At 41.0% G+C, this 23,555-nt stretch overlaps 1 protein-coding gene across 1 annotated transcript in view; it reads left to right on the top strand.

Annotated features, from left to right (window-relative positions):
- Positions 1 to 2,339: 2,339 nt before the first annotated feature.
- Positions 2,340 to 23,555, top strand: part of LOC309628519 (uncharacterized protein) — a gene marked incomplete at its 5' end in the record, with an annotated part of 305,036 nt that continues 283,820 nt past the window's right edge. The window contains 3 exons of the mRNA XM_082391609.1: positions 2,340 to 2,402; positions 2,826 to 3,443; positions 3,763 to 3,868. Coding sequence (XP_082247735.1) covers positions 2,340 to 2,402; positions 2,826 to 3,443; positions 3,763 to 3,868 — 787 coding nt within the window. The remainder of the gene's footprint in view (positions 2,403 to 2,825; positions 3,444 to 3,762; positions 3,869 to 23,555) is intronic.

The following is a 23,555-nucleotide window of genomic DNA, read 5'->3' as shown; positions in this document are numbered from 1 at the left end:
CACTATTATCCATCTGATTGCTACAGTAGCTGCTATGGGAATGCAACTTGACCGTGATCCCCTCGCCATGGTTGTCTGGACTGGAGTTTGACAGCCAATAGTGGTACTTCCTTGAGAATTTGGAACTGGCCCATAGGTCATGAAGTTCAAGTTCTGTGAGTAACCATGTAACTCAGGGCACACCAGAGAAGCAAAGAAAGTCGTGTATGTGGAGAGAAAGGGAAGGAGGAGAGAGAGAAAGGATGGAGCAGGTAGGGTAGTGGGAGAAAAAGGAGAGATAAAGTTCTTAACGCATGTCCCTGTTTCCAAGTTGTCACTGATGCCCAGTTGCATTCCTGTCCTCGAGTTCCATGGATAGCCAGGTATCTTTACACTAGTTCCCCCCCTTAAGTTGGGTACAATTTCTATTTCTAATAACATCTCCCATGAGTTTCATTACACACACACACATACACATATGCACACACAAGAGATGATCTTAGTGTAGGAATATCAAAACTGAACTCTCCCGATGTCAGGGGACATGGGTTCGATCCCTGGTCCGGGAGGATCCCACATGCCGCGGAGCAACTAAGCCCGTGCGCCACAACTACTGAGCCTGCACTCTAGAGCCCCCGAGCCACAACTACTGAAGCCCACGTGCCTAGAGACTGTGCCCTGCAACAAGAGAAGCCACCGCAGTGAGAAGCACACGCACCGCAACAAAGAGTAGCCCCCGCTCCCCACAACTAGAGAAAGCCTGCGCGCAGCAACGAAGACACAATGCAGTGAAAAATAAATAAATAAAAACAAATACATTTATTTTAAAAAAATTGGGAGGAAAACTGACTTGATCTACAAAGTTATCATTAATATAAACGAACAAGTTTGGGAAACAAAAAACCACTATGCCATACTTGGTGCTATATTTTAGAAGAGATTTTTCATAGTGAAGGCTCACAAAAATGGAGAATCCTCCTTGTGCCATACCAATCTCACCTGAAATAAAAATCTCCAGCAATAATGAATCTATACAAAGAAAAAGTATGAGCTACTTCACTGAAAAAGGGGGGGGTGCAGTGCCAGCCTTGCAGATTCTGGCTTGATTTTATTGCTTTAGACAGCAATGTAACTACTGGGACTCACCTTTGGTCTCTGGCCCTATAAAGATATATCAAAAGGAAATGAAAAATATTTTGTCCTTCATTGGCAAATGGAGTTATGTTTTGGGAGCACAAGTGGCTAAAAGTTTAAGGTTTGTAAAAGTGGATGCTGAACGAGTTTAATAAGCCATAGAAGAATCTGAACCTGCTAGGTTTATTCAAGGAAAACACCGCCAAATAACTAAAAAAGGTAAATATCAGGCTGATTGATGGGTTTTTAAAATGTCATGTGGTACATGTATTTGATTCATTCTCTCTCTCTCCGGAATTAAAACTCCCTAGATGATCTGCATGGGTATGTCACAGGGCTGTTCCCAGCAGCCCTGTAAATGGTCTGTAAAAGGTCTTGGTCAGCATGATGAATGTCTGGGTTTTAATTATAAGAGGGTTTTCTGGGTATCTTACTTTAAGTGTTCTTTTCCACAAAGACAGTTGCTGCATCTGTTTTACAACCCTCTCTTTTAGAAGGAATGGTTTAATGCTTCTGGCACTGTGGCAATCTTCATAAACACACACACACACACACACACACACACACACCACACTAAATCTCCGTTTAAAGTTAGACGATGGATATATCAAACAGCTTTTCACTTTAGTGGCAAAGCTCTGGCACCCTGATGTTCTGATAGTCTTTCCCTCTTTCTGTATTTTAAGGAAAGGCTGAAACTCTTGCCCAATGAGAAAGTTGTCTCATCTCGCCAGCAGATCTCTGCAATTGGGATTTATCCATTGCTTCAAGCCCCACGTATGACACAGGTGTTTTGTTTTGTTTTGTTTCCAAAAAATGGGTGTGTTCAGCACTGCCCCATGGAGGAGAAATTTAAGTGTGTAATGGGCTCCGCAGGTGTGATCCACGTCCTCGCAGGGCCTGCACGGACTGCTCGTCCGTTTTGTTCCTGCTTCTCTCCATCCAGCTCACCTGTGATGGTGGCTGAGCGTAGCAGAAAGAGCTTGAAGAGGAGGAAAGGGAAGGGCTGTAGGGAGAGAATGGGCCAAGCACAGTTTCTGGCCCGTAGTGCTTATTCATTCACTCTGTAAACACTTATGAAAGCTACAGCATGTTAGGCGTTGTTCCAAGTTCTGAGGAAGAGTGATGGGAAAAACAAAGAACCCAAACACCGGAGTCTCTGCTCTCATCGATAAAGCTTATAACCCAGTGGCAGTTAAATGCTTGCAGAGTGAAGGGATGCCTCGATGCAGGGAGCGACAGCAGGGGTGAGAGCTGGGGGCAGCTCCAACTGCCCACTCTGTGTAACTGTAAGTACTGACTTACCCAAATCGACTTCACCATCCCAACTCTAGGAGTCCCGTCTCCGCGGAGCAAACTGTAACCCGCGTGTACTAGCATTCTCACTCTTATTTAAACTGTAAATTTAAAGTGCCCGTAGGGAGGGGAAAGGCTGAGGGTGCCTGCCTGGACTGGCGCTCGCCCGGCCTTTCCAGCATCCCCGTGACCTTTGAGCCGCGCAGTGGAAACCTCCCCAAGAGAACCGCCAGGTGGCACCTGTCAGGCGCAGATAGGGAGAGTCATTCTCCCGACTCCCCAGCCAACCGGAACAGCCGGGCTGTGCGCCTTCGCCAGTAGGCTTGTTGGCGAGGCAGAGGGGGAGTGTTAGCCTCGGTTCAGACTGCGCGGTTACGTACCCCGTTTTCCCCACACCCCAGACACGCAGAGTGTAGACCTGTCCCCACGCGCCCGGGCTGCCAAAGGCGCGTCATACGCTTGTTGGGAGCGGCTCGGCCTCAGTCACCGCGCCGCGACTTGGGGGCTGGCGGTGGGTGGCCGTGGGCTGCGCTGAGTTGGAAGCCTCGCCAGTGCCCAGGTCTCCTCCGCCCGACCTCATCCCGGGCCAAGGCGGAGGAGTGGCCCGAGAGACGGGACCCAGGGCGGTGGCAGGCAGAAGTCCGGTCACGCGGGACACCGCCTCCCCCTCTTCCCCCCACCTCCCGGGTCTGAGCCTGGGTCCGGGGCGCCTCCTCCCGCCGGTTAAAAACCCTGTGGTTTCCGCGGCCCCGGCCGCAGCGTGGCGGCGTCGGGTCACCTCTCCCCACCGCGCCGCAGCGGCGCTCCCAGCAGCCCAGGCTGGGGACCGTCCCCACTGGCAGAGGGGCCCAGCAGAAGGTCGGGGTGCGGGGTGGCCGCACCCGGAGCAAGCGTGTTGGGGTCATTTCGGATTGGGCGGCCGGGTCACCAACTCCACTCCATCGGTAGCGGAAAGCGAGCTGCGCCAGTTGCGCGACTGTCGCTGCCGTCGCTGCCTCTATTCGGCCGCCGGTGACATTGGGAGGAGACCGCTGGTAACGAGAGGAGGAGGAGGAGGAAGAGGAGCAGGGAGGGCTGGGGTGGGGGGACAGAAAGTAGCGATTGTGCCAGGGGGCGTGTGAGCAGCCGGAGAGGCGGCCGCGCTGGTGCAACTTCTCCGGGGCGCGCGCGGCGGGGCGGGGAGCGAGCGCGGAGCGCGGCGGGCGCCGGGAGCCGGAGGGAGGCGCGGGAGCCTCGGGGAGCCGCCTCCAGCGCCCCGCGCCCTGCGCCCCGCGCCCTGCGCCGCCGCCGCGCCGCCGGCTCGCTTCCTCCGGGTTCCCAGCCCCGGGTGCTGAGGCTCCGGTCTATAAATAGCAGGTTACAGCTCCCGCTGGCGCGCACAAGCTGACCCGCGAACGCCGGAAAGTCAGGCTCAAAGTGTCTGCTGCTGCTGCCGCCCCCTACTCCGCCTCCGGGAGAGGTAATTACCCGCCGGGGCTGGAGGGCTCGGCGGGGGCTTCGGCAGGGTGGGCTGGGGGACGGTGGGGGGCTCGCGAGGCGTTCGAGCGGGTCTGAGAGCGCGGGGGCGGGCGGCGGGGGGCGGGGAGCCAGTCTGTTTGGCCTCAAGTTTCTCAGCCTGGCGGCCCCGATAGCCCCCGCCGAGCCCTCGTTCCTAAGCGGTGTGGTGTGCTGTCTCTCCCGGGCTGCCGGGGTACCCCTGACACCCGTGGACCCCCTGGCCGGACGCCCCTTGGCCGGGCCGCGCGCAGGTTCAGGTTCACCGTCACCCTCGCCCCCTCACACTCACTCTGTGGGCCCCGCGTAACTCTGAGCTCTGGCCTCACTGACCTTCCAAGGCGGCGCCCGCCCAGCCTCGCGGTCCTTTTGGAGAGGCTGCGGTGCCCCGGGGAACTCGCTCTCCATCGCCTCCCGGCCGCTAACCTGCCGCCGCCGCCCGCCTCGGGAGAAGCCGTCTTCGAGGCGAGCGGGTGGGGGTGGGGTGGGAGTAAGGGAGATTGATACTGGGGTCTCCGTTGCCCCATGGTTCGGTGTTTCCTAAGGAGCCCCCTCTCCATGGCCACCCCCATTCCACTCCCGGCAACTCATTCCGGCAGAGAAGCCCGGTGCGTCTTTTCTTGGCCACCGAGCATCTCTTGTCCTGCCCCAGAGAGGTCTCATTTTTAAAGGGGTTCGACAGCGAGGGGCCGTGGCTGGAGGGCGGTGGGGGACCGTGGTCGCGCGGTTGGCGTGGGGAAGTCATTGTTTGGCGTCTGACAGCTGCGCTGCAGGGTCTGCGAGCTCTCTGGCACCTTTGGCAGGGAGGGCCCAGGCCGGGGATGGTTAGGAGCCAGGGGCTGGTTCCTGAATGGACTTTCGGGCTTGTAGCTGGGACTAAGATCGGGATGCTGGAGCCCCACGTATCTGCTTTTGCCCCTCCCTATGCCTCTGAACTCTCCTCCCTTTTGGGGGGTGGTGTCTGCCCCTACACGGTGCAGAGGCACCGGCAGTTTCTGTTTGGGGACAAGGGGTTTATAAGGGCGAGGATGTGCATGTGGATTAGGTTGCCGCTGCCGCCCCAAACTTACTGGAAAAACCCGAGAGGGTTTTTTTCTATTACTCTCGTTTTAATGATGCAGATTAACTTTGCCTGTCTCCCCCCAATCCCCTCCGCCCGGAACTAGGTTTCCTCCCTCTTTCTGAGGTGTGTTATTTGAGGACATTACATTTTATGACTCCAGGTGTTACATTTTACATATCTCCTTCCTCTCAGTGTGACAGAACCTGTTTGTTAACGGTGTGGCTCTATAAAATAAGTGAAAGCCTGGAAGACAGGGGGTAGATTGTCTTCTTTCCCTCGAGATGGGCACTAGATAGCCCGTTTGTAGGTGTAGGACTACATTTCCAAGACCTTGGCTTGTCATAGGAGTTTTCTTAATGGGTTCTGGACCAGCAGTAGTAGTAATCTGACGATGCTAAAGCAGCATATAAGGTGCAAGGAACCACCGACAGGGCAGCTGGCTAGTGCAAGAAGTTGAGTAAAAAGAGGATTGGGTAAGTGGGCACTGTCTCACTTAATAGACAAAGAAATGCATGATCTTGTGTTCCTTTGTGATATACCCCAGTAGAGCATTGATGTGACATCAGAGTAAATGATCAATGGCTTTGTAATACGTACTTGAGCGTTAAAAATTGAACCTCTTGGATTTGTAGTAATGTAAAACGCGACTGCAGTGGAATGCTTTTCCAATGTATTTCTCTAAAATGTGCTTTAGAACATTGTCCTTGAAAGGTTATGAGAGTCTAGATCCTCAGTGTCTTTCAGAAACATATGTGCTGCTTGAAATACTGCTCGTATTTTTGAAGAATATTCTCTGTGATTAGGCAAATCAATATTTATTTGTGATAAATTAATGACCAGTTAGGATGTACATATTTATAACGGTGTTTTGTTTTTGATCCATTGATAAAGTATAAGAAAAACCAGATAGACCAAGTTTAGTCTTGTTCCTCCAGCTGTTTAAAGAAGCACATGGTCAAAGTTATAGGCAGAAAGTACTTTCCAAATGTTGGGTTTGAGCTTCACTTTGGGGATGCAAATCGACTGAATGACTTCATTCCCCGTAAGGTTTTTGTCAAAATGCTCATAAGATAGACTCATCAGTTAAATTTGATTATAAAATAATGCTATTATATTTGAGTGGTGTGAAATGGAAAACTCCTTAAGCTTAGGGAAAAGCCAGATATTTGTTCTAAATTGTGCAGATTGAAAGCAATTCATTTCCTTTCTGAGACCTGGGAGTTTCTTCTAGTACAAGTAATATTAATTCGCACATGGGTGACAGAGGCTACTTTCACTACTTTGAGGCAAAACCCAAGAGGGCAGTTCTCCTAAAGACAAAGAAAAAAGTGCAAACTGATCTCATATCTCTTAGCAACTGAATAGATGTCAGTTGTCAGGTAATTACCTGACATCTGAGAATACAAAGTTAAAAAAGTTATGAAATAATTAGTGAGCAAAATGCTTACTGAATATGTTACATTTTCTTATTTCATAGTGCACAATCCCCAGCCAGTACTAATATTAGAGATATAAATATCATAATTTTTGTAATCTGTGTGGAATAAATTCTTGTCTTTCATAACCATGGGGATTTTAATAGCTAGAAATGTGCTGTTTTAAATAATCTCAAGTTTAATGTTAATGTTCATTTGAAAGCTGTATCTGCCTCTTCTGTATTCTGTATCTTAATTTTTCAATGTGTTCTATCTTTCTAAAGCCCTAGGGAATGTGCTTCATAGCCACTTTGTTACTACTTTTTAATATTGAGTTAGAAATCTTTGATTATAAAGCTCTTTAGGATACACAAATATACATACTTTCATATTCAGGCTAAGAAATGAGGTTATTAGACAAATAATTTCAGTTTAAACATTTATTTTTAGATAAATCCAAATGATAATGCCATGGTTGCATTTTTGTGTGCAAGATGCACATAGCTATTGTTTTCCAAAACTTTAAATGCAGTATGTATTGATACCTAGAAACACATTAAAATATGGAAGAAAATTTTAAGCAATCTTGAGAGTCCCAGGCATTATTATCATTTGAATCAAGACTCGTTAGTTCACTTACTTTATATGTTTTCATGACCTTGTCGACCAATAGGAGCATTTGAAAAGGCTTATGAAGTTTTATTATTATAATTATCTCATTTGTATACCTGCAACTGCTGTGGGATTTTTCTTATATAAGGGACAGTTGTAACCACTATCTTGTGTCCTAGAAGTATCTTGTTAATACATGGTATACCATAAGGCCGGTGGAATATCTAAGAGCTGCAACTTCAGACTTGTTTTTTCCAATTGACATTGTAATTTTGTCGAACACTGATAGATGTAATCCCAACATAGTGTGAAGAATTGGATTTCAATGTAATATGTGTTCTTAAATCATGTTTTCCAAACGGAGTTTCTTACATTGCAATATTTTGAGTAAGTTCTGTCTTTTGCATTGGCAGCCATGCCAACTAGGTGTCCTAATTGTGTGGAGAGGCCTCAAAATAGCTCTATGCAGAGCTAAGTGGAATAGACTTGGCAGTATTCATTTGGTTAAGCTGATTAAAGGAAGTAGTGAGAAGTTGTCTAGATCATGTGGCTGTGATCAGAGATTCCTTTGGGAATTATCTAAATTAATGATTTCAAGGGGATGGAGGCAACACTTCCCTCAAAGGTGAACTTCTCCCTCCTTCTCCCACTCCCTCCCTCCCTCCCTCCCTCCGTCCCTCCCTTCCTTCCTTCCTTCCTTCCTTCCTTCATTCCTTTCCTTCCATCAATTTGTCTCTTATCTATCTTTCTTTTTCTACCTGCCTTTCTGGTTGTTAAAATGAAGCACTGCAACAGGCCTGATGTTGAAATTGCTGAGCTATGTGCTCTATTTTCCACATTGCCAAGGATGGAGAGAAGTTTGTGGGATATACAGGCGGCCTTAATACTCACTCTGAATTTGAATTATCGGAGTAACAACAACAATGAAAAATGTCTTCCAAGATCAACATAAAATATAGTTCTTTAAAATTTCCATATATGAGTTGTTTTAATATATCATGGATTTATAAATTATAAGTACTTTAAAAGGAGAAACAGATTTTTATGTGTCTCAAAACGGAGTGTGATTTTTAAAAAGTTAAGCAGCAATGGTTTAAAGGGAATCCTCTGAGCATTTTTCATTATAGCAAACTTAATGGGCAAAAATATGAGTCTTTCACCTTTCACCTTAGTTCTTAAAATAGGTAGCTACAGTGCATTAAGTAGACCAAACTGGGGACTACCATTGTAGACTACAATGAAGCAAATAAAATGCACTCCCTTACCCATAGCAAAGTTCTCTATAGCAACTCTTTCTTTAATCCAGTCTTTCAAACATTTCTCATTTCATTTTCTTGGGGCTTTACTCTTCTAGCCAAAAGATCAGAGATGAGCCTGAGCAATTAGCACAACCAAACCATAAAAATTATTCACCGCTGGGAAAATAAAGTAGAACTAAAAACCAGTGACATCTTAAATTGAAGTTATAACCTGTAGATGAGGGGAGATTATAGCTATGTCCTTAAGAAAGCTTGGAAGTATCATTAGTGATTATTTAACATCCTACAAAGCCCCTTTGAACATTTTCATATACCGAACTTGATAGATAACAACATATTCCACTTGGAGCATTGGCATATATCACATTCATAATAGAATATGTTACATACTTGCTGCACAGTATTAAAAAAAATCACCCTTTAAAAAAATTTCATGTCTTCATTAACAAAACCCATAACTTTTTATATTTACTAATCTAATCAGATCTTTTTTACCTAAATTTACGAGACAGGGATGATTTTATGGTATGTGTAATTTCATTTCTCCCTAATAGCTTTCTTCTCTTGAAGCAGTTATGAATAAATATGTTCCAGAGCTATGTTTTTTGGATAAATTTGCTTTAAAATAGAGCATTTCCACTTTCCTGAAGGCGTCCATTGTGCATTTGGAGTGAAAGAGACAGCACTAGGTGGCAGTGTGCAATGCTTAGTAGCCTTGGGTCTTTTTAATTGCAATATATTCATTATTAAAGCTGTTCTTTTACACAGAATTAATTTATATCATGGGCGAGCTCATGAAATTAAAATCAACAGGCAGCTAAATCCTTAGCAGTATATGTAGAAGATCTATTGTTTGTAATACTTTAAAGATTTGATTGTAATATTTAACACACTCTGCTTTTATGTGGGGTCTGCTCGTGTGGGGAATTCTTAGCAATTAATTGAACTAAACGTGCCAGAATTCTGCTTATGACTGGGTAAGAAAAAGGTAAAGACAAAATTAAGTGAACATGGTAGAACTCTTCCCCACCCCCAGTATGGTCATTCTAAAACAGACATTGTATTAACCATTTGCATTTTAATCCTAATCCTCTCATTACACAGGCTGAGCAAATTCTTTTTTCTAGGTGTTGAAGGCTATAATTCTTAATTTTTCCTCTATCTTATTGCCCTTGGGACAATGCAAAAAAGAAAAAAAAGTGCAGATTGTCTCCCTGACACTTCAGCAGTTCCCTAATGTCCTCTGTAATAGTGATGGCCTGGCCATCACAGTGACCAAATTGGATTAGCCACGTAGCACTCTAATTTACTTTATTGTGACAGCTGAAATTTATCCAAACCATTTCTTCTTGGTTTATCTGGATGTCAGCATCCCTTTCTTTGGCTGAATGACTAAATCATGGGCCATGGCAGAATTAAAATTTATTCCATCCTCCGTGCACCAGAATGGGCCCCGTGCATAGTGTAGCCACCTGATTGGAACCTCCTCAAGGTCAACAGGGTAGGTGTTTCAAACCACGTTCACTGGATGGGGCAGTTGTAGGAATGGAAACCAAGGGAAAAATTAATCAACATAAATTTGCATAATTAAGAAATATACTTCTTTTAAAAGACTTTTTAGTACTGTGTAAAATTTTAAACATAATAAAAAATAGTACAGTGAACTCTCGTGTTCCCACCAGCCAACTTCAGTAATTGTCAAATCATGGCCATTCTTGTTTCATCCACAATCTCACTAGCTTTTCCCCTTTCTGCAGTTTTGGGAAGCAAATCCTAGAAATTATATCAAAGGAAATATACTTGTGAAGCAGTTATTTACAAAAATAGGTATCATATGAAGGGCAAGTTAAAAAAAATTACTAAATAAGAACACTACATATTTCAACTAAAAAATTAGGAATCTTGGCATTAGTTAAATTATGCACAAATTATGAATTTGTTTCTGGAAAATATGTCAGACTGTATAATTAAGGAATTGATTTCAACTTAGGTTCTATGTCGTATTTTTTTAATCAACAAAAGTGTGCAGTAATGTTCCTTGAACATGGTAGGTAGTTAGTACATGCTTGATAAACCAATGACTGCATTAGGCTTCTTAGATTAAAACAAATACTGACTGCATACCTTGTCACTACAGTTCTCTTATGTAACATTTTACTTCTAAAGAGGCAGACATTGTAGACAACAGCAGGCCCTTGGCATGCGAGAATTTAGTTTGCATGAGTCAAGATTTTACCAGCTGTCTTAAATTACTTACACGTAGTAATCTATAATTTTGCTGAAGTGTGAATTTTAAATCACACAGTCCTGGAAACTGGCCTTTCAGTGAATGAGCCCAGCCAGTGGGCTAGTGGTCATACCTCCAGGTGATTTTATGCTCTAGGTAACATGGCACTTCACTTTCTAGAGCTAGTTATCCCTGGTGAGTGTGTTTGAGAATTTGGCAATCTGAGAAATCGTTTGGTCCTCCCCTTTGAAAATGTCATGAATCTCCTAAAATATACCTGTAAGATTTTGTGTTGAGTTGAAATTTTAAATGAGTAGGATTTTTTCAGATTTCAAAAAATTGACAGTAACCATTATGTATAAATCATTATGATATTATGTGTCTAAGAGAAAATATAATTCCATGGTAGAGAAAACAAGTATTTTGTATCTAAAAGGTTTGAGCCATGCCATACTTTTCATATGTAAAAATTATATAAGGAACAAGGGCCCTGTATAATTTTCTTAATACTAGACAGATAATTTTTTTGACTTTTTTGAAATTTACTATAATGTTTTCTTTCCTGGGCTATGTTTTAAAGACTGCCTCCCAATTTATTCATGCTATTCATATTCCGATTTCTCACTTTATATTTTGGGTGGGAGTGAAGAATGGTACATACTCAGAATAGTGTAACAAGAAAGAATTGAGCCAGTTGGCTTCCAGTTGATTTTTTTTTTCTACTCATTTTTTTTCCAGATTATAAATGTAATAGATCTCCATTGAAAAAATTTTGGCAAGTAGAGAAAAGTCTAAAGAGGCAGAAAAAAATCATCCAAGGACATATTTTTAGTGTTTTATCATACTTCTTTCTAGAATCCTGTGATTCTTTCTAGATTTTGTGATTCTTCTACAAAAGTTGAGATTATAGTACGTGCATGCATATGTGTGTGTGTGTGAAAATGTCTTGATATTTTTTTCCACTTAGAATTCTGTTGTTCAATTCAGATTAGAACTTGATTGAGCACCTACTATGTGCCAGGTACTATGCTAAGCTCTTTTCTGGTTTACAGCAATGAATAAAAAAGAAAATCACTTTTCCTATGCCTGTAAACACTGCTCTAACCTTTTCTTTCTTTTCTTTTTTTTTAAATTGCCATCTGGTAGTTAGGCATACAAATCACTATCATTTGTTTAGCCATCCTTGCAACTTTGACTTTTTGGCATTTTTTTCCTGTTCACACACTGTGATGAATCTTTTCTGTATGACCTCATTTTCTAATATCCCTTGTCTATCATTTTTACTGTTTTCTTAGGAATGATTCCTAGAACTAGTATTCTAGATAAAAAGTATAAACCTTTAAAAAATTCCTTATACGTATTGCCAAACTGCTTTTTAGAAAGACTGCACCCATTTTCATTCTCCCTGGAAGTACATAAGTCACATCTCCATCCTCACCAGCACTGAGGGATATGATTATTTTTTATTAAGTTTGTTAATTGGAATGAGGAAGATGATTTTAACATCAACCACAACAAGAAAACTTATTGCACACCTCGTGCAGCCCATTCATCAAACAAGACCTTTATCTATATTATCTCATTTAATCTTTGCAACAACTGTAGGAGGAGGACAATGTTACCATCCCATTTTAAAGGTTAGGAAAGTTATATTTTGAGAGGTTAAGTGGCTACCCCGAAGTCACACAGTTGGTAAGTGGTCGAATTGGGTCTTGGACCAAGACTGATTTTACTGTAAAGTCTAGGCTTTGAACTACTGCATTCTTCTCCTATTGTTTTATTAAGTGAGGCTGAACATTTTGTTGTTGTTGTTTCAAAGCTCCAAATTTTTATATTTGATTTATTTATATATATTTATTTTAATTGAATTATAGTTGATTTACAGTGTGTTAGTTTCAGGTTATGGCAAAGTGCTTCAGTTATACATACGTATATATTCTTTTTCAGTTTCTTTTCCATTCTAGGTTATTACATGATATTGGATAATGTTTCCTGTGCTACTGACTAGGTCCTTGACATTTGAGGCTGAACATTTTTGTAATGCTTATTTTCATTTGTACTTTATTTTAAATATTAATTTATATTTTTAGCATTTTTGCATATTGGGACCTTGGTTTTCTTTTCATCAATTTTAGTGTCCTTTATGATACTGTCTTTTTGTCATTTATGTTATCTGTATTGCTTTGCTTTCTTTTAACATATGAAAGTTGAAAATGTGTGGGTTATTAAGTTGAATGTCATATTTCTCCCATTGTATTTTTGTTTTTTTGCTTAGATAATACTTTCTCATTTATAAAACAGATTAACATTTACCTAAATTATTCTTCCCCTAAAACAATTTACATCTAATTCTTTAATGATTTTTTTTTAATCACTTTTCCACCCAACATTGTTTTGGTGTATGGTGTGAGATAAGAATTAAATTGATTTCCCTCCTAATAACATTTTTCAGCAGCAGTTTTTTGAATAATGCATCCATTTCCCACTTATTTGTGATTCTATCACATCATGTTATCTAATTCTAGAGGTAAACACATAGACACACAGACACAGACACAGACACAGACGTACACACACACACACACACACACACACACACACACACACACACACACTCCCACATAGTGGGTTTCTGGTTCTGGTATACTTACTTCATTGTAGTGTTCTGTCAGTATTTTTTATTAATATTTCACAGGTTTAGATGTTATTTGCTTAATACCTGGTAGTATTGATACTCTCTACTTGTTTATTTTTCTGTAGCTTTTAAGACATTCTCACTGATATTTCTTCTGGACTCTTTCTAGAATAACTTGGAAAAGTTACCCCCACATATTTTTAGATTTTAATTGAAATTTGAGTGTATAAATGGAATTGAGGAGAATTGGCAACTTAATGGGACTTAGTCTTCTTGTAAGCAACCTGGTGTGCCTCTCAGTACAGTTTTGATTTGGAGGGTTTTTCATGCTATATGTAAGAGCCTGTATTAGACATCAATCATTCTGTCTAAGTATTTTCCTTTTTTAGTATTCATTCTCCAAACTGACCAGGGAATTAGGCATCATGCCCCATGCACCATGGGCCCACCTTAGCTTTGCCCATTCCTGTTCATGTGTTTGGCTTAATGGCATCTCATTGTCCAGGAAAGGGAGGGGCACACGAGGCTCGAAAGCTTCTCTTTCCCATTATTGGGCCACAGCCTTGCTCTAAACATATGTTTATTTTAAATTATTTTACTTAAATTAGCCTAAGAAGATACATTCAGTATAAATATTTAAAATATCAAAATGTGAGTTCTACTTCTTCAACAGCTTACCAAGGAAGTATCATAAAATTGTCCAAAAATTTGTAATACCTGTAAATCAAAAAAATATAATCCAGCAAACATTGCTCAGTTTGATATTTGGTTTCCAGTTGTCGAATCTGGTGAAAGTACCTCTAAGATCATCAGTTTTGGCCCATTACAATGGAGCGACAGGGTTGGGTAACTAGCCTGAAGCTATAGCTCATTTGTTTGGGTCTGTGCTCCAGTTATAGAGATTTAAAAAAAAAATGAATATCCAGAAAGATTTTTATACACACAATTTGTTTATGTCTTTTTAAAATGCTACATAGCTATATACTCCAGCTCTCTTCCATTGACGGGTGTATAAAACAATTTGCTTATTGGAATCATGCAGAAGAGAAAGCCTTGCTTTTATGAACATGAGTCCTCCAGGTTTTCTTGAAGCTGAGACTTGTCTATCTCAGGCTAATGGACCCCGCATCTGCTGGTGCCCTGTCTCAGGAAGCTGCCGATAGACAAGTGGGAGAAATATTGTGTGTGTGGAGGCGTCTTCAGGCCTGCTCATCCATACCCCCAGTTCAGTTATATTATTTTCAATGGCAGTTCTTCTGCGTAGTGGAACTTTGCATGTAAGTTACATTCAAGTTACAAACATCGGATTGTGGTAAGAACCACCTTCATCTCTCTGTTTAAAACTGTGAGGACTTCCGCATGGACGGGTCACTAAGTCAGATTCTACTAACATCCACTTTCCATTTCATAGACTAGATCATTGAGCTCAACAACAAGTGAAAGCAAGTGAAAAGCTTATAATTTGCTTCTGTTAAGACTTTCTAATTTCCATGCTTAGGTTCCTGTATTTCTTTTCAGTTGAACGCTTGACGCAACAATGCACTAGCAGTGATGAAAGTCCTCTCAAAGCCTCGGGAGAGTTTTTCTCCCACTGGTTTAAATTTCCCTGTCAAAATTTCTCAGGTAATGTGATACTGCGAAAGAGTGTGTGAGAGAGAAAAAGATCGACCATTGTAGACAAGGCAGGGCAAAGACACTGCAGTGGGGTTGTAAATCATATGACACTTATCTTGGGATTCTAACCCATACAGACCTATATCTCCATAGTGTTTCTGCATCCAGCACATAAACACTAATTGTAATTTTAAAAATGATTTAAAAAAATCACTGAAAAATACTGTCTTAGTTCAAGAAGACACCTCTAGTTTAACTATTTCCCTGCACCATTTTAGGATGACCAAGGTTTTATTTATTTATTTATTTATTTGATTGAAGTATAGTTGATTTACAATGTTGTGTTAGTTTCTGCTGTACAGTAAGTGACTCAGATATACATACATATATATATTCTTTTTAAAATATTCTTTTCCATTATGGTTTATCATAGGGTTTTGAATATAGTTCCCTGTGCTATACTGTAGGACCTTGTTGTTTATCCATTCTATATATGATAGCTTACATCTGCTAACCCTAAACTCCCACTCCATCTCTCCCCTAACCCCCTCCCCCTTGGCAACCTGTTCAACCCCCTCCCCCTTGGCAACCTGTTCTCTGTGAGGATGACCAATGTTTTGATATGCTCAGGGCTGGTGGATTTCAGTGCTGAAACCTGGAGAGACCTGGGCAAATGGGCTGGTTGGTCACCTTATCATCACAAACACGTTTGAAAAGTATAGAGAGATTAACAGGTAGAAGTTTTCAAATAATCTATTGTGCTCATTAGAAAGGAGAGATAGTTTTTGGTATGTGAAAGTGCTACTTGAACATTCTATGAATAATAATCACCCCAGGATGATACAAAATCTGGACTCAGGTTGTTCTTTTCTGGCAGAAACTGGATATTTTTAATTTATGTACTTATTTATTCATAATTTATTCCCTGCACACTTCCAAAAATGATTTGAGATGGTTTACAGTAAAACAACATAAAAAGATACTGAGGTTTTTTTTGTTTTTTTTTTAAATTTTATTTATTTATTTATTTATTTAGGGCTGTGTTGGGTCTTCGTTTCTGTGCGAGGGCTTTCTCTAGTTGCGGCAAGCGGGGGCCACTCTTCATCGCGGTGCGCGGGCCTCTCACTGTCGCGGCCTCTTTTGTTGCGGAGCACAGGCTCCAGGCGCGCAGGCTCAGTAGTTGTGGCTCACGGGCCCAGTTGCTCCGTGGCATGTGGGATCTTCCCAGACCAGGGCTCAAACCCGTGTCCCCTGCATTGGCAGGCGGATTCTCAACCACTGCGCCACCAGGGAAGCCCCGATACTGAGTTTTTACAGCAGTTCAATACTAATGCAAAAGATATATTTTGGAGCTTGACTAAAAGTACCATGCCTTAAAAATGAAATTTGATAATATGAATACTAACCAGTACGAGATCTGAGGTACTCTAGGTAGAAACACATATGGGGACCTTTAAAAATCACTACCCAAATCCCATGATTTTGGATAAAAAAGTAGCAATTTTTTGAACAATGATTTGATGTTATAAGGTTCCCACGAGACAGTCTGGGTGAGCTATTGTGGAGAGGGCCCAATAGACAAGAATTCTGAGCCCATCCAAACAGGACTGGCGGCTTTCTTTCACAGGCATGTTTTTGATTCTGTCTCCATACATTCTAGCTTTAGACACATTTGTGTTGCATTGAAAAGACTGTTGCATTTATTTAAAAGACCTACTATAAGACTTTGTTCCTCCAAATCTAGGCTGTAGTGATTTTGGGAAAGTCATTGAAATCTACCTGAGCCTGTTTTCTCATCTATTAAGTACAGATAATAATAACTATCTCAGATTTGAAGTGAGAATTAAGTGGGACTGTATACAAAAACTATAAATTACAATTTATAAAATATACTATAAAAGCATGGTATTAAATATATTGACAACCACTAATGTGATTATTATTCTGTTATATCCTATACTCAGAATGATTATTTGGGACTCAGTTACAGCTTGACATGTAACCAAGAAAACTATATAGATTCAGTGTCCACTCTGATGAATTTTAAGCATAGCCTCCTAATCTGTAAACTGGTTCATGAACACCCACCTTGCAAAGATGTTATGAGGATTAAATACAATAAGGGATGTAAAGCACACAGTGTCAGGCCATAGTAAGTCTTCAATGAGTAGTAAGTCTTCAAGCTATTTTATTACTGTGATTAATAGTTTTTATTTTTTATGAATGAATGAGGAATTGAGATATTAGAGTTATCTGATGCTATACTTTCTAAACTTTCGACAGTAGAATTTTAAATGAAATCTAAAATCTCAGTGTAGAAAGTAGACATACAAACAATATTTTATTAGCATAGATGCATTTTGTAAGTTCACATTTTAAAAATATGCTTATTGATAAGGTCAATCAATGAAAACAAGGAGGTTCCTTTGCTGAACACAAATACGCAAACTTTGTGCTTATAGATAATATTTGAGCAATTATGTCTGCTCCATCATGAAATATATTTTTTACTTATTTGTTTTCTTTCCTTTTTAAAATTTGGTGTCTTTATTTGATTTTGGTTTATTTGGTATTTTTATTTTGTGCCTTTGTTTGGTTTATACAGTTTCTTCCTCTAGATTGCAAATTTCTTTTTTTTTTTTTTTGTATTTATATATATGATTTTAAAATATTTATTTATTTTTAACAATTTTTATTGGAGTATAGTTGCTTTACAATGTTGTGTTAGTTTCTGCTATACAGCATAGTGAATCAGCTATACATATACATGTATACGTATATCCCCTCTTTTTTGGATTTTATTCCCATTTAGGTCACCACAGAGCATTGAGTTGAGTTCCCTGTGCTATACAGTAGGTTCTCATTAGTTATCTATTTTATATATAGTAGTGTATATATGTCAATCCCAATCTCCCAATTCATCCCACCCCTCCTTCCCCCCTTGGTATCCATATGCTTGTTCTCTACTTTTGTGTCTCTATTTCTGCTTTGCAAATAAGTTCATCTGTATCATTTTTCTAGATTCCACATATAAGTGATATCATACGACATTTGTTTTTCTCTTCCTGACTTACTTCACTGTATATGACAGTCCACCCACATCTCTGCAAATGACACAGTTTTGTTCCTCTTTATGGCTGAGTAATATTCCAGTGTGTATATGTACCACATCTTCTTTATCCATTCCTCTGTTGATGGATATTTAGGTTGCTTCCATGTCCTGGCTATTGTAAATAGTGCTGCAATGAACATTGGGGTACATGTGTCTTTTTGAATTATGGTTTTCTCTGGATATATGCCCAGGAGTGCGATTGCAGGATCATATGGTACTTCTATTTTTAGTTTCTTAAGGAACCTCCGTACTGTTCTCCATAGGGGCTCTATCAATTTACATTACCACTAACAGTGTAAGAGGGTTCCCTTTTCTCCACACCCTCTCCAGCATTTATTAGATTGCAAATTTCTTAAGGATTGGGAGCATCTTCAGTTTTATCTTTTGGACCCAGTGCCCAGTAGATTGCATGGTACATGGTAGGCCTCAAAAACGTTTTGTGGGTGAATGAATAATCAGCATAGTGAGGCTTATTCTACCTGAGAAAAATTATTGTGTTTTTAAAGGTGTAAGGGTATGAAAAGGACAGGAAATGAAATATCAATTAATAAACTGACTGATCTAAAAATAACGCCTTCTTGATGAAGGTCTAGAAGAACTTTAATCTATTAGTAGAGCTCTTGCTACACCAGGGAAGATTCTGGTCTTTGAAAAGTCTGTGTATGTGTGTATGTGTGTGTGTGTGTGTGTGTATGCACACATATGTGTGCTCCTTCATGCATGTGGTTTTGTGAGAGTGAGTGAGGGACAGAGTGGAGGACACTGGAAGGGAATGAACACTTGTGCAGGCCCTGCCATGTGTCAGGCACTTGCCAAGTATGTTGCTTTGAATATGGTCTGTTCTTCTTGGGGATTTTTGCTGCATCAGAGCCTGCTGAAATGCATCCAGTGAAATGTTTATCACGCTTTGGCAGGTGGACTCTGGGAAACAATTACAAACTATTTGTAGAACTGTGGGGTCAACTGTTTTCTGTCTTTTTGAGGCTGAGTAATTTGTAGAGCTCTTTATCACCCTTGTCTTATCCATGAGAACCAGCAAGGAAAGGTCTCAGTAAATCGGAAAAAAATAAATCCTCATGGGAACTCACATATTTCCTCTATCCTGATAAAAATAACAATAGCTGGCATTTATTGAACACCATGAATGTTTTACTTACATTAACTCTTTTACTCCCCACAATTAGCTGAGCTAGGCACTGCCGTTACCCCCATTTTACAGGTGAGAACCGTGAGAACAGAGAGGAAATGTAATGTGCTGCAGTCTCGTCTTTAGGAAATGGTAGATCCAGGATTCTGAGCAAATTCCTTAAGCACCCACCACTCAGGACCATACTCTTGCAATCTGACTCTTCGAATATCAGCTGCAGAAGTTAAGAGGAAGCCTGATGTTCCTGCCAGTTCCATGTCGGGGTTCTTCACTTGAGCTTCAGTTGATGGGAAAGGAAAATGTGCCCTTGAGGGTAGCTTGCAGCCATGGTGCCAGGGGCGAAGTGTGCTCTCTCTTTGTTGGGTCAGGAAAGGCGAAGGTGATTGTTCCAGTCCCAGAGGTGGGAGGCTGGCTAAAAACAATGTAGCTATCTGTAGGATCCTTCCCTTTGCCATTTGTTTCTTCTAGTTGGGAAACATGGTTATTTAGTTCTAGTTGGAGCCATCTGTTGAGCATATATATATACATAATATATAGAGGTGCTATGTTGCTTATGAGCATAAAATTGCCCGGCGATTGGAAACCTTTAATCATACACTTTCAACATTCTAGCCAAAATCTTTGTGGCCTAAAAAACATCATAGGTGGAAGGAAACATCTGCTGTGTTTTTCATGAGAGCTGTGGAATCCAATCTGCTTCATTTACACAGTCATTTTATGTGCATTGGGCATACTTAAGAATTTTACTCGTCCCTGAATTTTCTACTGAGAACATTCCCCATGCGTAGAAATAAATGTTAACCTCTGTAAAAATCCACTGGTGAAAGCCATCTATAGAAGTTGGCAGCTCAAGGTATAAAAAACACTGTCCAGGCTGGATTGTTTTTCCCTCCTGCTGTCTTAGAAGATATATCTTGAGCACAAAGTATATTTTATTTTTAGGAAGGATTTGTTTACACCGTATGGTGCCAATGCTGTTAAGGTTTATTTGTGCCACGGGTACTTATCGACACTGTAAGAACAATATATTGGAAGAAAATGAGCACACCTTGGGTGACATCTCTTCATTAAGATAAGCATGCAGTAAATCTCAGTCTATGAAGAATCTTCTCTGTCTTAATGGAAGGTGGTATTTGCGAGCTAGCGTTGCATGACCATTGCAGATTTGTTTGCTGGTCTCTATGGGGTGGCTCATTTGCAGATCACCCAACATAGAGGTTTAATCTTGGGAAGAAGGAAAATATGCTTTTTGAAAAACACTAGAGGAATTGGTGTTTTCAGCTTGATCATAATTCACTGAAAGCATGAGGGGATCTGTGTGAACCATGTGCTTTAAATTAATGGGGATCGAGAAGTCTTTCTTCACCCTTGTGAATCCTTTTAGAAGACATTTGCAGAGAAATTACTGGAGCTGCTCCCCCGTGGGGTGATTAATGTTTTAATATGCAAAAGCAGACAACCCACAATTCCTTTGCGCCCTGGCACTCCGAGCTACACAATTTTATTACTTTATTTTCCCCATGTAGCTTGGCTGCCTAAAAACTCCTGTAGAGTCAAATAGAGCCACTAATGCCAAGTCATATCGTCGGTCTAGACTTGAGGACTCTGCTACGTGGCACCACCAAGCCGTTTGTGCCTCACTCTGGTGGAATAAATGTCTAGGTGAAGGTATTGAGATTTTCCTGCTCATCCACTTGAATTTACTACCTACTTCATTTCCCAGCATCAAAGTTAGGCACTGGAAAATGGTGTTAGGGGAGGGTGTGTTTTTAGGCTCTTTTACCACTAATTTCCAGTAAAAGTCAAAGCCAACAAAAGCATGACCTTTAATAACCCACCACCCACCTACTGCACTCATGCATCTTATCACTATCCTTTCCTCCTTCCTGCCTGGATAAACTAAACCCTGCACCTCTGCAGTCAATCCTGTTTCCTTCTGAAATCTCAGGGCTCTCTACATGGCCATCATTTCTTATCTCCTGTATCTTCACTTCTCTGCTACCTTCCAATGAGCAGTGAACACATGCAAGATTTTCATGTTTCACCCCTCTCTACTGCATACCCACTCCAGCTACGCTCATTTCTCTTCCAGTAGAGAGCCAAGTGTCTTGGAGGAGATATTTAACGTTTCCTATACTTTCCAATTTCATTGTAGTCTGGACTTCATCCCCACAGCTCCAGTGAAACTGCTTTGGCCAAGGTCACTTAGATACTCTGTTATATTTCACAAGTGGTTCTCTGTCCTTGACCACTTGGCAATATCAGGTCTATTAACTATTCCTTTAAAAAATTCCTTCTGTTTTTCTTGATACTGAATTCTCCTTTTCTTTAATCTAATTCTTGAATATAAAATATCTTTGATTATATGTATGTATAAAATGTCTGGGACTTCCCTGGTGGTGCAGTGGTTAAGAATCCACCTGCCAATGTGAGGGACACAGGTTCGAGCCCTGGTCCGGGAAGATCCCACATGTCGTGGAGCAACGAAGCCCGTGCGCCACAACTACTGAGCCCGCGCGCCTAGAGCCCGTGCTCCGCAACAAAGAGAAGCCACCACAAGCCCATGCAGCAACGAAGAGTAGCCCCCGCTACTCGCAACTAGAGAAAGCCTGTGCGCCGCAACTAGAGAAAGCCTGTGCACAGCAACAAAGACCCAGTGCAGCCAAAAATAAAAATAAAATATAATAAATAGTACTTAAAGAAAAAAAGTCTGTATATTATAAGAAAAAGATAATCAGCATACTGTACTCCTCTCTCCCAACTATATCCCTCTCTTTGATTGGCACTGCATTAAATCCTTAGGTCAACTTGGGTAGATTTGACCTCATAATATTGATTATAATCTTTGTATCCATGAACACAATGTATCTCTCTCTTCTTAAGAGTCTTTTAATACAGTTTAAACATTTGCTCCATAAATGTCCTCTACATCCTGTGTTAGTTTTATTTTTAGGTACCTCATTTTTATTGTAGTTATTTAAAGTGGTATCTCTTTTGAAATTACATTTTCTAACTATTTGTTAATGGTGTATAGAAATATTATTGATTTTAATGTATTGATCTTATAATCAGCCACTTTACTAAACTCTCTTATTCTGACATTTTATTTTCTGCAGCTTTGCTGTTTTCTGAGTATATTGCAATAAGAGTCCATTGCTAGTAAACGCTCTTGGTTGCTGCTTATCTTAAATTGCCTTTATTTTGGGCTTGCTGTTAAATAATAGCACTATATCATTCCAAGCTGACAGTTCTCCTCTCAGCACTTTGAAGATATTGTTCCACAGTTTTCTGGCTTCTATTGTTATGATTGAGAATTTTGCTGTCAGTCTAATTGCCATTTCTTTGTCGTGATCTAGCTTTCCTTTCTGATTAAGATAAGGGGGAACCACAAGGAAGAGTGTAGAAGCTCAGGAATAACAGCAACAGGGCTGTTGGAGAGGGAGAGGTTACTGGAAACTGGAAGAAGAGAGGGTTGTGTAGTACAGGAGCGGTAACCCTGTGTCAAGAGGTACAGCCAGTTTTGGGGGCCTCCCAGGGAAAGAGCCAAGGCCGAGAACACTTGTACTCATTCCCCCTCCTCCCTCTGATCTCCTGCTTGTGGTCTACATTAACTAAACCCAAGAAGAAGCCAAGGGCCATGATATGATTAACGTGATGATAAATACAGGTCAGATAAATATAGGGGGCAGAGAGCTTGGTGGAAAAGGGTGGAGAGTGTGGATCTGGAGGGTTCAACATGAGATATTTAGCCCATTGTATTTACTTTTCTCTTCAAATCTGTCTAGTCATTTTCGATCATTTTTGTTCCTTTCTCAGATTTCAATCCCATCTTTTAATTCTTTAGGCATCTCATGCGTAGTTGTTTATATTAGATCTGTTAGGTCTGATATCTTGAGGTTCTATAGTTTTTGGTATTTCTGCTGACTCGTTTTTTTTTTTTTTTTTTTAATATTTATTTATTTATTTATTTATTTTGGCTGCGCCGGGTCTTAGTTGCGGCACACAGGATCTTCGTTGCAGCATGCAGGATCTTTTTGGTTGTGGCATGCAGACTTCTTAGTTGTGGCATGCATGCGGGATCTAGTTCCCCGACCAGGGATCGAACCCAGGCCCCCTGTATTGGGGAGCGCCGAGTCTTACCCACTGGACCACCAGGGAAGTCCCTTTGCTGACACTTGCTGACTCTTTTTTCTTGAGTTTATGTTCATTTTTAAAGTGAGCACATTTTAGCTAAAAATCTGTGTGATTCTTAAGGAACCTGAGTAGAGGATCTTTTCTCCAAAGAGGAGTTACATTTATTTCTGCAAGATACCATGGACCTCCACAACCTACTCTGTATGAGCATGTCATTTAAACCTCAGACTCTTGTGAAAGAATAATTATAAATACAGTTTTTCCAAGAAGAATATCCTTTTTTTTTTTTTTTTTTTCTGCTCAGACTGTGATGGAGGCAGATTTGCTCATCTATTCCCTTTGTTGATGTGTGGAAGTTTTCCAGCCCATGATGTACAAACAGTACTTCACTTTGGAGAATCGCAGTTCTTTGTGGGGCTCAGGGTCATTCCCCA

This window comes from Balaenoptera borealis (genome assembly GCF_965194805.1).
Source record: "Balaenoptera borealis genome assembly, chromosome: 4".
Lineage (NCBI taxonomy): Eukaryota > Metazoa > Chordata > Mammalia > Artiodactyla > Balaenopteridae > Balaenoptera > Balaenoptera borealis.
Note: the sequence above shows the minus strand (reverse complement) of the source record. Positions and strands in the feature narration are given on the sequence as shown.